This window comes from Leptosomus discolor, chromosome 1, assembly GCF_034619465.1.
Source record: "Leptosomus discolor isolate bLepDis1 chromosome 1, bLepDis1.hap2, whole genome shotgun sequence".
In the NCBI taxonomy this organism is placed as follows: Eukaryota; Metazoa; Chordata; class Aves; order Leptosomiformes; family Leptosomidae; genus Leptosomus; species Leptosomus discolor.
Genome location: NC_141391.1, coordinates 67,643,239 through 67,661,590, shown reverse-complemented (window position 1 = coordinate 67,661,590; position 18,352 = coordinate 67,643,239). Strand labels below are relative to the sequence as shown.

Genomic DNA, 18,352 nt, shown 5'->3' with positions numbered 1-18,352 from the left:
TTGTGCATCAACAGAAAATTTATCTCCTCTTAATTTTCAGGGTTCTAGAGGTAAATTTTTTATAGTTCTTGCTATCCCCTTCAGAACTGTAAAGCCAACGGAAATTTACGCAACATTTCTCTCCATATATACACAAAAAAACCCCTCCATCTCTTCTTTAACGACATACAACTAATCATCTAATTTTGTCCTGATGACCACCAACACAAATATGCTGATATGGTCCCTTCTTTCACAAAAAAAATAATGCTAATATGTTCAGAGGAAGACTTAAAGTGCTGAAAAAATTATGATTGCAAATGTAGATTTCCCACAGCAATCAATATTAACAAAACCACCATTAAGAGTAGTTACTATTTCAGAATTGTATTTTTTAAATAATTTTACCGTATAAAATTAATCATAGATAATTAGATGAGGATTTGTCAATTTAGACTTGAGATGTAAGACAGATAAATTAATTTTGTATGTATATAAATACTGAAACATTAATTTACTGATTGTTAAAAAGTTTTAAAAAAGCATCAGATGATTTGTAATTTCATCATTACCCTCTTGTTTGGGTACTTTAAGAAGAGATGCTGGAAGTTACCTGAAAGAACATTTCATTTTCAACATTGAACTCAACTATGCACACAGTCTCACAATAATGCCCAGAAGGGATCCCCTCTGTGCCATTATGGCCTATATCTACAGTTAAAACATTCTCTTCCTACTGCTGGTTACTGATTTTAAATTAAAAGAATGCCTAACTACTCTGAATTTCCTTCTTTGGAAATTTATTGATAAAATGCCTCCCTTCAGTTAAACTCATTTCGCTATACTGTAACTTCCAAGTGGCTGCTGGAAGTAGTGCATTCACCACCCCTGCTGGAAATACGGCACAGTGAATGATCAGCACTACATCTGTACAGCTGAAGCGGTACAGTTTACAGATTCAGGCAGCCTCAATTATAAAACACTCCTTCGAGCTTGGAGTTGGGAAAAGTAGACAGCAAACTGCTTTCCTATCAAGAAGAAAATGAAATATAAGACATTCCATTTCAGATGTTTACATGCTACAGTTGCTTTCCAGAAAATGAATTGAGACCAACTCTTCTCAGATCACAAAATTTTAATTTTGATCATTATAAAAGTGACCTCTCATAACCTAGGTACTATCTACTGCATTACTAGATTCTTTGAAACCTCTAGTTTCATGTACCTCACACAAAGCTTGCAATAAGTATTTAAGCAAAACTGTGTCTAAATTAAGCACTAAGAAACGTAGCTCTGTTTTCAATTTTGTGCCACCTAACTTTAATCTCAATAAAAATGTGCTCATGGACTTCATTTGTATTTCCCTATGCCAGATTTCAAAGAAGACTCTGAAAGAGCCACTGATTTTAAGTGGCAAGATCAGCAAAAGATAAAGCCACCTGAATATTGGGGTATTGGCACGTTGATTTGAGAGTCATCTTTGCGTTTCTTTATGCAAAAGAACTTTGTTTTAAAATGTCTATTAAAACTAGAATCAAGCTTAGGCTATCTGCCCATGACAAGCGATACCGACTATCAAGCTACAAGTCAGATCTACAGTATGTGTAAACAATAGTACAAGCAATAACAACAAAAAAAAAGGTGAGGTCTCCTTACCACTTGCTGTGCAATGTTGACATTAGACTGTCCGAACGTTTTTGGCAGGAGCTGTTTTCCAAGCGTATTTACTGTAGAAGGATGAACAGCCAATAGAGAAACAACCCCTAGAACAAATACAAGTACATAGCTTCAGGTCAGCCACGTTGTATTAGTTTAGCAATTCTAGTTTCATCTATAGTACCAACGTGTATTAATAGAAACTAGCTCTGAACTGCACAGAGTGTCAATATAAACGTAGTGTTTACACATTTGAAACAAACAAACAAACAAAAGAAAATAAGATTCACAGTATGTTCTCTCCAACTTTTGCCTATGTAACCTTACAGGTCAGTGATTTAGTATGAACATGTTTCAATTCCTTGTATTCCAATTTTTCTCTCAAAGCAGAGTAATAGAGGCAATGGACATCTGATAGAAAGCATACTCCCTCCTCTTCTACCCCCACCCTTTGTGGCTATTGAAATCTTTTCCCACACAACCTGAAAAACATGCCCAACGCCCCGGCATATGACATATCCTTCTCAGGGCATGCTGGTCTACAGGAGACAAAATCTGGCTAGCACAGGCCTTTCCAAGAGAGTATTTCCAACTTTCCTCTAAGTGTCCCCACCCAGATGAAAGCAGAGGATTAAAGAACAAAAGTCTTGAAGAATCCAGTATTTGAGCAAAATACATGGAATACAGTAGAGCAACCTTGCAGGGACAGCGCTCTCTTCCTGTTCCTAAGCCATCCACCATCAGCACTGATAAATAAAACATGTAAAACAAAAATCCAACTACACAAATACCAAATCAGGTATCGTCTAGCACTATGATGCTCCATACCATAGTTTAAAAAAAAAATCCAACAAAACATAACAAAAGAAGCAACAAAAAATGAATAATGGGACAAACAAATCTTAAAATACTGGAGACTTGTTTTGTTTTGCTGAAACATTTGTCATTTGATTGTCAGGTGAGAGGTTTAGCAGTCCTTTCCCTCAGATCACCTTTAAAGGGGCCAATGGGGCTAGGACTTGGCATAACTCCCATTCCTCTTCCTTTTTTCCCATTATCCAATACAGAAGTAGTAACTAAGCATTTTTACAATGCTTGTATCAAAAAGGGCACTAACAAGACCTTGATGCCTACTATAGAATCACAGAACAGTTGGGGTTGGAAGGGACCTCCGGCGATCATTTAGTCCAACCTCCCTGCATCCAGGCAGATCTTTAATATCTCCAGGGAAGGAGACTCTACAACCTCCCTGGGCAGCCTGTTCCAGTGCCCTGCCACCCTCAATGTAAAGAAGTTTTTCCTCATGTTCAGGTGGAACTTCCTGTGCTCCAGTTTGTGCCCGTTGCCCCTTGTCCTGTTGCTGAGCACCACTGAAAAGCATCTGGCCCCGTCCTCTTGACACCTGCCCTTTAGGTATTTACAAGCGTTGATAAAGTCCCTTCTCAGTCTTCTCGTCTCCAGGCTAAAGAGCCCCAGGTCTCTCAGCCTTTCCTCATAAGAGAGATGCTCCAGTCCCCTCATCATCTTCATAGCCCTCTGCTGGACTCTCTCCAGTAGCTCCCTGTCTCTCTTGAACTGGAGAGCCCAGAACTGGACACAGCACTCCAGATGTGGCCTCACCAGGGCAGAGCAGAAGGGGAGGAGAACCTCCCTTGACCTGCTGGCCACTCTCAATGCACCCCACCTGCTACCATCCCTCTTATGCATTCAGACAGTCTACAGAAAGTTGAGGACAACTCAAATCTTGTTTAAGTCCTTGCTTTCCAAAAGGCTTGTATTTCCTACCCGCTATGACTACATCATGTCCAACTGAGAGCTTCACACAAGAACCTATCCTCAGTCCCCCAGATCTGAACAGGATGTGGCAGCCTGTCATTCTTCCAGTATTAACCAACCTTCCAGTGCTCTTTCAGAAAGTCAGCAGCTATCTAGTTAGTAACATAAGTCTGTTATGCCTTCCTCTCCCTTCAAGTACACCCATCACTATCATGGCCTGTTTTGTGTATGTTCTTGCTCTCTGCAGAATGCAGTAAAGCAACACAAACTACCCTGGTTAACACTGCTCATGCGCTTCTCAGCTTACTGGAGGTCAATCTTTTTTTAACCTCCTCCTAATTGCTTTAAAAACAACAAAGCAATCTGAAGATTGTATTTCCAGTATAAAATAAGAGTTGTAATTTCCAAAGTTAAGACGCCTCATCTATTTGATCACTTTCCCTTATCTTTGATGGTTCTTGGTGCCCATACACTTTCTAGTTCTCCTGCCCTTTGAAATTTATTTTTGCAGAGGGCAGGGATAGACACATTATTCATGACAAAATAATGCTATATGTTATTGTATAACTCCACAGCACATTTTCTATTTTATTATCTGCTCCTTTCCAAATAATACTCAAAATTCAATATGCATGTTTCCCATCAAACACTGATACCACGTTTTCACAATATATTGTACCATGACTTCAAGACCTTACTTGAGTGCTAATAGCTCACTTGGGGCACCCATTGTATCTAGTTTGGTTTTTACCAATTATTAACCCATGGGAGGACTGTCCCATTCTATGACACCCTAGTTTCTTTAACAGGCTGATTAAGGACCTTGATAATCGAGGGGGTTTTGTTGTTTTTTAAGAAACCCAAGGACATTGCACTGATTAGATAACTTATCTACATGGCTGTTGACTCTTTCAAAGCATGACTTTGAAAAGACTTCTTAACTTCCCTTTTCCCTTTCCTCTAGAAAAGCCCTGTTAACTCCTGCCCATTGCCACATTTTTCCATATGTCTACCACTTCGCTGTTACACGCTCAACCAATTTGCCTAACAGAAGTCTGACTTGCTCATCTGCAGTTACCTGAGCCCTGAGGATATGTGGCTTTCTGTCCTTCTGGTACTATATGAATTACAAATATACTGAGTTAGCAGGACAGAAGTACCATTGCTAGGTCCTTTAAGAATTCACAAGCAGATAATTCTCTGGCCACGATGATTCCTAACCATTCACGTTACCAATTTTTTTCTAAGAAACAACTTCTGGCAATACTTCAGTAGGACAACTTCATGAAGAATAGTATTGCCATGAGACTCCCTAATCATCTTAACCATCTATCTGCTCTTCAGGTGTATTCAGAGACTTTGTTCTTCTGATATGTTTAAAAAAAAAATGTGATGTGATTCTTTATGCTATCAGGTTGTTTCTTAAAAACTTTCTTGCAGCCAACAAAGACAAATACAAAAATCTTGCACTTGGGACAGCGTAACTCCATGCAACAGCAGAGGTCAGGGGTTGAGTGGTGAGGAAACAGATGTGCAGAAAAGGACCTGGGGTGGCCAACAAGAAGTACACCCCTATGCTAATGAAGACTTAACCGCATCCTGGCCTGCATTTGGAAACGTACAGCAGCACGTGATTATTCCCTCTAACTGCAGTGCTCTAAGCTGTGACTGGATTACTCTGTTCAGTTTTGGGACACACAGCGCAAGAGAGGCATTAACAAACAGGAGAGAGTCCAGCAGAAAGACAACAATATGGCTAGGGTACTGGAGCATATGAGGTACAGGGAGAAGCTAAGGGAGCTTGATGCACGCAGCCTGTGGAAGAAAAGACTAAGGTGGAGCAAGGGGTGTTATTTCTGGCAATCTAATCGCTACCTTCAACTATTAAATGGAGAGTTACAGATGACAGAGGACACAACAAAAGGAAAAGAGGAAACAGCCACGAGTTGCTGTACAGCAAATTCCAGCCAGACACGAGGAAAAAATGAGAAAGGTAAAGCACAGCAACAGGTTGCCTAGGAGGTTCCCTGGAGATATACAGAAAAATTCAACTACTGAAGGCTCTGGGCTTCGAAGCTGGCCCTGGTTTGACTGTAAAATTAGATTAGATGGCCTCCAGCTCCCTAAATTATTCACTTAATTCTATGAATACAAATATCTATCTTCAACTAAAACATCTGCGTGAAGGGAAGAGTACACACTATGCTGCTTTCAAGTTTTTAATTACATTAACATTTCCTGTGGTGCTGTGCCACAGTTAATTCATGCAATGGAACCAACCTGGCTCTATACAGAAACTGCAACGTACACCTGTCTCTATGGCACAAACTGATTGGCAAGGAAACGTAAATGCAACTGGAAGAACAGTAACACACACTTCACAGTTTGAATCAAAGTAGAAGCCAGCCTATAGAAGATGATATACTAAATAGGAAAGAGCATAACTGCTCAACAATGGTGGTGGTGGAAATAAAAAGAGAGGGGTTTTTAATTAAAAATAGCGTATTTTCAATTTGTCTCTGCCCAAATGCACCCGACTATTTTCTCATTTAACTGATGTGCAAACATTTTTCTCATATCCACCTGCATTTTCATCAAAGGCTCATAATGCTCTGGTTTCACAGTGGTTTTGTGTGTGTGTGTTGTTTGTTAAGTATAGAAGAAGAAATAATTTTATTAACTTAGCTCTGCAAGTGACTGACAGCCCAGTTTCTCAAAGGAATTTTACTAATAATTTGTTAGTTACTGTTACAGCAATCGCTGCAATCCAAATAATGGTATTCTTTCTGGCCAACATACAGGGTGCATAACAGCGTGTAAAATTTAAAACCACAAGTTTGCAAACAATTCTGTTGGCACCAACTCTTCCATCTTTTCAAAACAAACACACTATTATTAATACTGCTAGTTTTGACATTTTTTTTCCTTTTTTCCCTTTCTACAAAAACCATGGGAAAAGGCCACGTAAAGCAGAAAAAAAATTTATACAGAAGTATGTAACTACTACCCAAATTCTCGGTCTCCTGAACATCACCAGTTTGGAAGATTACTCTTAGTAACTTATAAGCAATCATTAAATCTAAAGGGAAGTAGAACTTCATCAATACGAAGTTCCAGAATGCCTCCAAACAGATAATGATTCAGACAGGATCATGTCTGAAGTAATGCCATATAAAAATTGCACAGCAAAAGCAGGAGCACCCTTTAACAAAATCTGTTATTTGTTTACAAACTGTACCAGATTAAGTGCTCTCTTCACATAGAGTAAGTGGTAAATAGCCACCTTTGGTTACTGACTGCATTTAGGGAAGAACTTTTGAACTGGACCTTTGTTTGCATATAAAGACAAATCCAAGAATTTTACTAAAAAGAAAGAATACCTTGCAGAATTTTAGCAGTAATAAGGACTGGCAATACAGCCAATCATGGACATTTTAAATAACTTAAAGCCACAGAAAAAGACATGGTACATCTAAAATTAGAGAAAGGAGTGCCCTCTGCAGACAAAGCAGGAGATCTCTCTAAAAGCTGTCTGCAACACTTCATGAAACACAGTGACTTTGGTGTTTCAGATCAAAGATGAAGGGCCAGGGTACTCCTTGCCTCAGGGGAAGAAATCCCATTCATTCTAGGTGCTGTACCATTTTCTGATGTAATTTGGTCTTTGGGTTTTCTTTAATTGTGAGAGAGCAAGCAACAAGAGTGATGCAACAACAGAAGTCAACAGCAAGTCAAGTCAGTTTCTTGATAATGCAGACTAACGAACTAAGTCTTGTCAGTCTGTCTTCTTGCACAGAAGCAGTATTGTACATAAGAGAACTGGATTTGATCAGAAGGTAATTTTGCAAGCACTTTCTGCATTATTACAGCCCCCCAAAAGAACATACAGAATAAGAGAGTGGTTTATCAGAAGGCAAAGTCATTCCTACCATCTCCTGTAACGGTCTCAACCAAACTTGGTCCAACAGACAAATTTGTACTTAAATACTCCATGTGATCAAATGTTAGGAATTAAGCAAAGGGTTATTTTAAGAAAAGCCTAAAGAAAGTTAACCTTGCAGATGACATTTTGCAGTACAACTACTTATAACCACTCCTATGAACTCTATAAACTTTCATGTTAATTACACCCATGGTTTTAACAGAGCAGTTGGAATCTAGCTTAACAACAGCTACACAACCCGAAGGCAGCAACATTGTTAAGTCTGTCTCAAGACAAGTCAAATATGACTTATCCTTTCAAAAAGATAACATTACTATCAGCAATCTGATAAAACTCATAACAGAGAACATCAGTTAAAGAGCCCAACAGGTCTCTTTTGGGAGATCAGAAAAGACCAGTAAGACTTTCCATGAACAAGAAGATTTAAGGAAGTGACACAGACACCAGATTCTTGCAACTGTCACTTCTGAGAAGGCCAAGTGCCACCTGGAACATTATATTCCTTATTTCTGGAATTAAAAAAAGTTAACAGGAAGAGAATTTCATAGAATCATAGAATGGTTTGGATTGGAAGGGACCTTAAAGATCATCTGGTTCCAACCCCTCTGCCACGGGCAGGAACACCTTCCACTAGACCAGGTTGCCCAAAGCTCCATCCAACCTGGCCTTGAACACTGCCAGGGACCCACAGCTTCTCTGGGCAACCTGTTCCAGTGTCTCACTTCCCTTAGGGTGAAGAACCTCTTCCTTGTATCTAGTCTAAACCTGTCCTCTCAGAGCTTCCAGCCATCACCCCTCGTACTGTCACTGCACGCCCTTGTAAAAAGTCACTCCTCAGCCTTCTCGTAGGCCCCCTTCAGGTGCTGGAAGGCCACTGTAAGGTCTCCCCAGAGCCTTCTCTTTTCCAGGCTGAACAAGCCCAACTCCCTCAGCCTGTCCTCATGGGAAAGGTGTTCCAACCCTCTGACCATCTTGCTAGCCCTCCTCTGGACATGCTCCAACAACTGCATGTCTTTCTTGTGTTGGTGGCTCCAGAGCTGGATGCAGTATTCCAGGTGGGGTCTCACGAGGGCAGAGTAGAGGAGCAGAATCACCTCCCTCTACCTGCTGGCCCCACTGCCCCAGGATATGGTTGGCTTTCTGGGCTGCAAGTGCACTCTGTTGGCTCATGTTCATAAATGTGCATAAATCTATATAAAGCCAGGTATTATATACAAAAACTTAAATTTATATAAAGCCAGAACACCTGTACTCTGACTGATATAACATTACATAAAAACTATGATAATTATCTGGAAAATGTTACCAGATTCAGTTTTGGCAGTCTTCTGTATGTGGATTTTTTTCTTCCTTTTTTTGGTAAGAAAAGAGATAGGAGAAGAGGGAATTCAACATCAGCACCACTAACAAAATTCCTTACTGTAACCATTTTGTAAAGTAAATACAGACAAAGCTAATTCCTGCTCCAAACTTGCCCATCAAACCAACTGCTTAGAATAAACAAAACCCTACATAACAAAAAAGCAAACTACTCTTAAGTGCACAATCTGCATTCTTTCTAGTGTGTCACCCTCCCAACCCCAAACTGGTACTTGTAGAAAACTGGCTGAAAAATTATCAAGTTTGGAATAAAAAGTGAGCAGGGTCTCTTACATGAATGTAAAGTACCTTAAATCCACCAGTTTTTTGCAAAGGTTCTTTTTTCAATTGAAAAGCTCTGGGTTATCAGATTACAGATTTCTCTCAGGGTCTCTGCAAGTCATGGGTCTTACTACAAACAGTGCTAGAGTATTCTAGAAGACCTCACATTTGACTCACTGATACTTAGTCACGGCCTCCAGTTGTCTTCATACTATCTCCAGCTATTTCTTATTTGCCACCATTATACTCAAGAAAGTTCCGTTTGGCTAGCTCAGCCATGTAGCTGACATGTCAGTATGCTTTTAGTAGTATCCCATCCCTAGTAAAGTAAGAGCAAGACACCTGCATCTCCTGCGAACAAAAAGAAAAACCACAGTTCGAAATAATTCAGAACTGCAGATGTACAGAAGCTTTCTAACTCTTTGGATTCTGTTCAAGACAACGCATTTATTTCCAACATGGGGAAAAAAAAAAAAAAGATGCAAGAATTACAAAAAGATGAGCTACTTCTAAAATACCTTTCAATAATCAGAGGTACCATTCTATCCAATTGTTAGGGCCACTGTTGGTAAAACTGACGCAATATGCCTTAGAGCAATTTATCCTATACACTTCAAAGTTCCAGTTGCCCACTTTCACTTGGCTTCTCTGCCACCACGGAAACTTCCACCACTAACTCCCAAGTCAATGGCTTCAGGAAAAACTGCCCAGTGACCAGGCTATAGTTTTTCTTCCTCAAGGCATTACCAAGCAACAGAAATCTAACAAAAACCCCATTTGTTTTGTGGCTTTTTTTTTTTTAAGGTATGGGAGACCTCATGAAATCTCATCATGGAGACTGAAAGATAAGGAAGGCAGATCTTAGGAAAAACTTAAGTTCATTACTCAACATGACTGCCTAGTACATAGAAATAATAGTAAATATGTGCCACTGAAGACTTCAAATAATGAAATCCAAAAAGCTCACTAGAGAGTGAAAGAATCTCTAGAAGGTTTCAAATCTTCATGCAGTTCAAACCCAGGTGCACAATCTCTGAAGCTGAGACAGAGATGAATCCTGTTTTGCACAGCAGTGAAGCAGAGCTCAGAATATCATCTACAGTCAAGATGGGAAATAACGCCCAGAACATGAGAGCTACACAAAGCTGGTACGGCAGTCAGGGCACAACCAAATAAGCTGAGGGAAGTCCTCAACTTATCTACACAACTACCACTGAAGAAAAGGTAATAAAAGAAAGGTCTACAAGAAACTCCCTGGAACAACAAGGTATCATATCAACACCAAAACAAGAAAAGTTTTCTGTATGAATTAATGGGACAGGCTTTACCTCCTTCTCTACCTCAAAGCATCGTAACATCAGGGAACTGTGTACTAAAGTCTCAAACCCGTTAACCTGTTCCAGGACAGTGACCAATGCAATGCTTGACAACAATCTAATTCAACCTCAACACTAGATACTGGTGAAATGGAAATCAAATCCAAGCAGTTCCCTCAAGGACTGTTTTCAGTATTTTCTATGCATTTTGCTTTATAAAGTCTACCCTAAAACACTGAGACTGAACTGTTGCTTTCTTCCAAGTGCAAGAGGAGTCTTAAAGACACAGCTAGGATAAAAACATTAGTTTACAGATGCAGTGCCATTTAAAGTGCTTTTATCCAGTCCATACCACCTTCAAAGAAAATAATTTCTTACCACAAAAGCATCAACTTGACTAGTTTTAGATTATTAGGTTAAATATACACAGAATATGTATAAAGGGTTTGGTAAAGAAGATTTGGGAAGGAAGACAGAGGTGACAATTACATCCTAGGAGTCGATTCCTCAGATGTCATTCCTGTGAAGTTGCAGTTTTTAACCTTTCTCTCACAAACACCATAGATATTTTAGGATTAGTTACATATATGCTAGTTCTCAGAAAACACTGAGCTTTCTTTGAAGGATATCAACCTACCATAAGCTTTGACAACACACAGAAAATTGTCTCTAGTTATGTGCCAAGCCAAGTAAAAATACTTCTGCTTAGTGAGCAAGTTGTACCATCCTATTAAGACAACAAACAGGCTTATACAGCAATTCTGACTACAAAGATATTGATCTTCCCCAGTGCATAGTCCTAGTAAGTTCTTAAGTAATTTCTTACATCAACTCAAGACTTTCAGGTGATTCCTAGCATCCTTAGACATGACTAGTAATATTTTAGCTATTACAAACCAGTATTTTCAAGTCTGTCTTGAAGTGATTGTGTGGTCTACCTCTAGAGTTCTTAAAGGTCTAATTAGACTTTTCAAAATATCATTCCTATTTGCAGCAACAGTTTTACTTCCTAAGCTTGACTTTAGATAATAATAATTGCTTCGATTTACCTCAGCTGCAATAATACACAGGCATTTTACAACCAATGTTCAGACATATATTTGTTTGCTAAAGCATGAATCACAGCCTCTGAAATAGATCTCTACTTCTGTTCCAGAGGAAAAATTCCAGTCACTGCCAAAAATCAGAGCGAGTTTGATCTTGAAAATAGAACTGACAATAACATTACATGGCAAAAGTTTCTTGTTACACAAATAAAAAGAACAAGACAATCTTACAGTTTGGTGGTGTGGAAATGTAAGACTCTAAAAATTTACTTTTTTTTTTTTTTTTTCAATTTCAATTTCTTTTTTTCAATTTCAATCTGAAATGAAAATAAAACTAAAGTCCTTTATGCCCATAAAATGTGAAACCTTATTTTAAAGTGTAAGAGGTGAAAGAAGCTAAGAACATCTTTTACAATTGTTGTATACCAATAATGCCACCTACTGGCATGACAGAAGATCCAAATTTTCCTTCCAAGTAATTTTAAAATTAAGAGCTTTCATTTCAATGCAACATTAAATACCATTGTTTATCTTTTCCCTTGCACTATTCTGAAGCAGATAATTTCTTTCACCCAAATTTCTTCACAAGCAAGGCACAGGATTAGAATTGAACAGTGTTCTATTTAATACTTAAATATCAACTCTAATCCGAATATAGCAAGGACCAGAATGTAGCCATTTTCTTCAAAATGCAGCCTCCTGGAAGAGCAAAATACCTGTCTCTAAAATTCGTTAAACAAATAACTTTTAGAAGACACAAAAAGTTTTACTGGTTCAGCACCTATTAAAAATTCTTTCCATCCTTCCATCCCGTATGTATTTTCTAACCCTCAAAATTAATTCTGATTATAATTATCACTCAAAGTCCATGTACAGAATGAATTTTAGCCATTTCAGGTTTAAGCAATTAGACAGGTGGATATCCAAAGCAAAGCCAGGAATTAACAAAAATTATTATTTTTTTTAATCCCAAATGGAAACGAACTAAAGTAACAATTAAAATACCCAAATGATATTATCTTTGCCTTGTAACTAAGGTATACAAGAAGTAAGCAGTTACAGTCAAGCAAGTCACTTTGGAATTTTACTCAATTGAACCACTCTCTTATTCTGTCCTGGATACAGCAATTTAGAATAGTGTATTTCAGTTGGAAGGGATCTGCAATGACCACCTAGTCCAACAGCCTGACCACTTCAGGGCTGACCCAAAGTTACAGCACGTTGTTAAGGGCATTGTCCAAATGCCTCTTAAACACTGACAGGCTTGGGGCATCGATCACCTCTCTAGGGAGCCTGTTCCAGGGTCTGACCACGCCCTCAGTAAAGAAATGCTTCCTGATGTCCAGTCTGAACCTCCCCTGGCTGGTGCAGCTTTGAGCCATTCCCATGTGTCCTGTCCCTGGGTCCCAGGAAGAAGAGACCAGCACCTCCCTCTCCACTTCCCCTCCTCAGGAAGCTGCAGAGAGCAATGAGGTAGCCCCTCAGCCTCCTTCCCTCCAAACTAGACCAACCCAAAGTCCTCACAGGACACACCTTCCAGCCCCTTCACCAGCTTTACTGGCCTCCTGTGGACGCATTCAATTGTATTCAGCGTTCAAGGTGAGGCCACACCAGTCCTGAACACAGCAGGATAATCACCTCTTCTGACCGGCTGGTTATGCTGTGTTTGATGCACCCCAGGATGCGGTTTGCTCTGTGGGCTGCCAGGGCACACTGCTGACTGCTACTGAGCCTGCTGCCGACCAGCCTCCCCAGAATCCTTTTTCTTACTGCCAGAAAAGGGACAGAGCTATAAATCACCATCTGGGTGCCCCTACAGCTTTTCCTCACTTGACCTTTGACGTTTTTATAAATAACAACTTTATTTTTTTATTAATAGAAACAATAATTTGAGGGTTTACCGGGATTAATTTAGGCACAATTTCCACAAAACCCATTCCTGAATACAGGGAACAAGCAAAGCAAAGAGCCCTGTGTAATGATGTTCTCAGTAACTGAGGCTTTAGAGCAAAAAAAAACGCAATTGAATATTTTGGAATGAGCCCAGAAAACTTGCAGTGGGATTTTGCATTCCTCCACCACATCACAGTTGAAGCTGACAGTAAATAAAACAGCACAGGACAAGCAGCAGATATAAAATCAAGTGGCTTTATTAGAGTTCATCAGTGAGAGGACATTTGGGTACACAGCTGCCTTTTGCCACACATGTTAACTCACTAGCAGCCACTAGTAAAGCTACATTTGAAAAGCACCTGGCATTGCTCAGGATTTCCTGAAAGAAAAACCTCCCTTCTCAGACACCCACTGCACATTACATTGCTGCTTCTCTCCTGAACAGGGCTATAGCAGAAGACCACGTTCCTGGTTACCAAGTACACCAAACCTTTCAGTCATACTTGTACCAAAACAATCCACTCTGACACAACTGGGGATCTGTGCCACTTAACCCTACCTGACTACAAACTCGGCAGACCTTATGCTTAACAAGAAAGCTGTGCTAAGATGTGAATGTCATACCTTGTGTCCTTCAAGAAGTTAAGAGTCTTTCAACAGCACCATCCTGGAGCCAAGCATTCTGGAAACCCTCATTACCTAAGTTTCCTCATCCAAGGACTGCCAAATACTCAGAAAGTAAACAAATTTATCCCAAACATATGCATCAAGAAGAAAAACTAATTAGATGGTACGTTTTCTGAAACCTTTATAAGATCTGGGAATCAATATGGCCTTAGCTCAAACAGGAGTTGATATAACTGGTGTATCACTCCACTGATACTTTCTCAAGTTTACTTTAAGAATCAGCCCTCTAGACTAAATTCTCAGTGGTGCAGGAAAAGAAGTAGGCAGAGAGAAAATCTTCCTCTGGTGAGCAGAACTAATGGCGTCATCTTCATACAAGGGAAAACTCGCACCTTGCTTGAGCAGCTCCACAGAATGCTGTTCTATTTCAGGGCTAAATGAGGTGTTACACTCCAGTTATGGAAATACACACAGGTATCGAAAACAAAGGTGAATTTACACCCAACCTCTTCTGGAGGTTGCACAAGCACTGGAGGAAGCACAAGCTTCCAGCTCATTTCTACCACATACAGACAGATACCTTACTCCACACTAAAGATGACTTCAAAGAAAGTCAATTTGAGACCATTTTCTACAATGGTCCATGACCAATTTACTCAAAATTACATGCATTATAAACTAAACTTTTTTTTATTTATTTAACTATTTTATTCTCTTAAAACAAATAAAGTCAGTCTCTGCTTTAAAACAAAAATCTTAATCTGGAGTTCACGGTTGAGATCAGTCTCTCCAAATGAATTAATCTGAAGCATGTCGCCACTAGCTGAAGTAAAAAGGCTGCCTAGGTTGGTAACCTGTTTCAGACAGTGGATGTTAGTGGATAATCAGGGAATGAATGGAGGGACAGGACTGCATACAGAGGTAATTCCCTAACATACCCTCTCTCTCCCAGATTCTACGGCTTCTGGACTTTTTGAGCAAGCTGTTCAGCAGAACTGTTCAGCATAACTACTGAGCAAGATAAGTGATGTCCCCTTTTCATCATTCATCTAAGAAACAACAGCTACATACCCTAACAAAACTCAGTCTAAAAATAACCTATTCACAGTCCCCAGATTTCTGCCAGTGCAGATTGAAAATTTATAGAAGTCACAGGCTACTCTGAAAGTGTGGCAGCGAAGCTGTTCAGGCTGTAAGAATTGTTGCATAATAACCTGTTTTGGCCAGAAAAATCAAGCTTTGCTTATCTTTCATAGTTGATTCATATCCTACCACTTAGTCCCACTCCCACCTTATAGAACTTTCAGGAAGTGTTACAATAGAACCATTTCAAGAAAAATATTCTGCTCTCTTTCTCTCAAGCCATGTTTTTGCAAGCATGTCCTTATGACCCAGCAGACAAGTAATTTTTTGTCCTCTTTAACACCCCCCAACAAAACCTGTATTCCTCTGACAGCTGAGCTCCTCCTCCTTTCACATCTGGCTGGCAACATGTGGAAACTGAAGCAAATCATTAAGTTTCTTGTTGAGGTTGCCTTCTTAATTTGCTGAGTCTCTCAAAGTTGGATTTTTCCAAAAAGCTGCTGGAATGCACCCTCTAATATTACTAATGCAATTACCTTGAGTACTGTGAGAGTGTAAGGAGAGTGAACTTCAAAAAGCAGCCAGGCTCCTGCATTCTCCCCAAAGAGCCTGCTCTAGTACTGTTGCTGGGGGCAGCGGACTGGGCTAAGCAAACCGCTCATCTGACACAGTAGGGAGATTTGATCCCATATCAATAATGCAATGTATTCTCAAACTCTCCTTGTGATTGACTTGCAATTTCCAGAAAAGACTCCTTCCTTTTAAGAAATACAAATGCAAAGGGGAAGAAAAAAAAAAAAGAAAGAAATCCCCCATTTTTAATAATGACCACCAGAGAAGAATAGAAAGATACTTTCTTGACCTCCTTCAACTCAGCCTAAGTAGTACACCAGATACACTTCTGCTACCCTGTGGAAAGCTTATTCCGTGTTTTTTATCTATTGCTGTGGACTGACTCCTCTTCATTGTGAAATTAAGAGAAACTTTGCACAAGCTTAGCAAGACGTCAGAGGACTGGACTCTGATACAATGGCATGTAACGTAGCCAGCTACTTTTAGAAAGCACATAGTACTTTTGTGTATAGTAGCTACATTTAAAATTCCAACATTTAAAGTCTACACAAAAACCCTAAAAGTTATCAAAAAGTGGCAAGGGAAAATGAGTACCTCTTTAGTGAACAAATTCTGATATATATCTGAATATTTAGTGACAAAACATTTGCTATTTTAAGCCCTGATTAAGACTACAGAGCCTGCATATAAAACACAGACAAGTTAGAGACAAGAAACATGAAAGGATCAAGCCAAGAGAAACAGTTGTTTCTTCTCAATATTAAGAATTAGCTGCTGTCCATTAACTTCACAAAACTCCCCTAAAACCACTGAGGTGCAGAAATTAACTGAGGTTAGATTAGTCTGCTTCTATTATTCACGGTGGTAAACACTGAGAATAGAGCTCAACTCCCAAACCGGTGGAGCTGTAGGCCTGTAATAAACTATTTAATCACTTTATTTTAGCAATGAAATGGCCTCTATTTTGCCCAGTTCTACTTTAACAGCTACTTAATAATGGAAGATTCACGTTTCCAATTCTTGCTGTCTAGACTGCAATGTCTGTTTTGACAAGCTCTCCACTGACTGTTACACAGTCTAGACACAGATGCCTGAACGGGTGTAAAATGTCTCAAGTATCTGCCCTGACAAAAACATCAGTTTTATTGTCCATAGGAGTAGGGAAAATGGTACAGCTGTCAAAGATCAGGTACCTTGCACACTTTTTTTGTTCAGGGGGGTGCGACTGCGTTTACAAACATAAACGTGGACCAGTTAATAAGTGTCAGTTATTCAACCCTTAGTGCCTTCTCCATCAGAAGTAGATCATGTCAGATTACTCAGACAGCCCCTCTTGTACAGCAATGTGTATTTTAGACAAGGGAATGTCAAAGACAGAGGCTAGTGAGATTCCAATAAAACACCTGATGTACCTAGAAAGACTGTTAGTTAAATTGGTGGTGACAGAAATTAGAAGTTCCGCAGGCTGTGAAAATAAACGCTTAAATAGGTTTCCTGAAATGGTGTATAAAGACGAGAGCAGTAATACTAATGGAGTTCACCTGAACTGGACTACAGGTTAACCTGAGAATACTAGTGTAATCCAACAATGCATAAAGTCAATAGGTTTGTCAACAGTGAGGTGTATGAGAGCATCAGACAAGAAAAGTAGGTGACTCTGTCCTAATAAATTTCACCCTACTTAGTTCAGCCTATCCAAGCACACCATCTGTCACACACAAGAGTAAACCGGACTAACATCATTTAGAAGCAACAACAAAGGAAAATGTCCGTTTCACCAAAATCTATTGCAAGATGCCTGTGAACCAAACATAACATTGCATAGAAAAATTACTAATACTTCCCTACAAATACGACTGACACTTCACTTGGAGTCTTATATACTATTTTGGTCACTTGCATTCAAGAAAGTTGATGAAAGCAATCAAACAGGCTCAAAGAACGATGATAAGGAAAATGCAGAGGACAAAGAGCTTGCCTGATGAGGAATCTAGGACACAGTAGCTAGTTGGCCTGTCAAACTAAAGACTGTTAAGATACCCAGTTGTTATTTACAAAGAGCAGTCAAACATACCGAAGAAAACTATTAAGCTGAAAAATAACACTGCCACCAGCAAAATGCATAAACTGGCAAGAATACACTTAACTGGAAAACAGAGATTAGTTCTACAGTCTCACTATGGAAACAGCCTTCCCATAAGAACACAGAGGATAAAAATCTCATCCTCACATACAGCATAATCACTTTACAGAAGAGGTTATATGACATAGCTGTCCAGAACAGCAGGCGACCGCAACTCAGTGGTGCTTGGGTTTTGCCCCCAACTATGCTAACTGTAAAGTGCAGCTCATAACTCCCCAAATGCTTAGATATTCTTAGTTTTTGAGCTTACATATCAAATTCAAGTTTATAGCCTGTGTTTTATTCAATTGCTTGATTACATTACGCTATCATATATGCACAGCCATTATCTGCAAGTCCAAAACAGTTCTGTTCAAGATATTTTTTCAGATAGGCTTGCACTGTGTGGGTTCATAACCCATGGTCATAACCCATTTTAAACTTCTACACTCTTGCATTTTCCCCATCTGCTAAAACATAGTGCCCCAAAAGATGTTTTAAGACCATCCTGGCCTTTAAACACAAGCTACACTAGTGAGAAGGTCACGTATGGGATGACAAACCATCACTGAACATCATACAGTTTAAAGACAATTATAAACACAGAAAATCTACAGTTCACTTGCTGATTATATAAAAGACAACCTAAGGAAAGCTTTACAAAAACCATGCTAAGAAAGCAGTTTAAAGCCGGTAA

At 39.4% G+C, this 18,352-nt stretch overlaps 1 protein-coding gene across 4 annotated transcripts in view; it reads right to left on the bottom strand.

Annotated features, from left to right (window-relative positions):
- The window catches only part of TFDP1 (transcription factor Dp-1), a 51,005-nt gene that overhangs the window by 17,921 nt on the left and 14,732 nt on the right, over positions 1–18,352 (bottom strand). For all 4 annotated transcript variants that reach the window (XM_086482106.1, XM_086482105.1, XM_086482108.1 and 1 more), the window contains exon 4: positions 1,636–1,742. In XM_086482106.1, the coding sequence (XP_086338232.1) occupies positions 1,636–1,742 (107 nt within the window). The remainder of the gene's footprint in view (positions 1–1,635; positions 1,743–18,352) is intronic.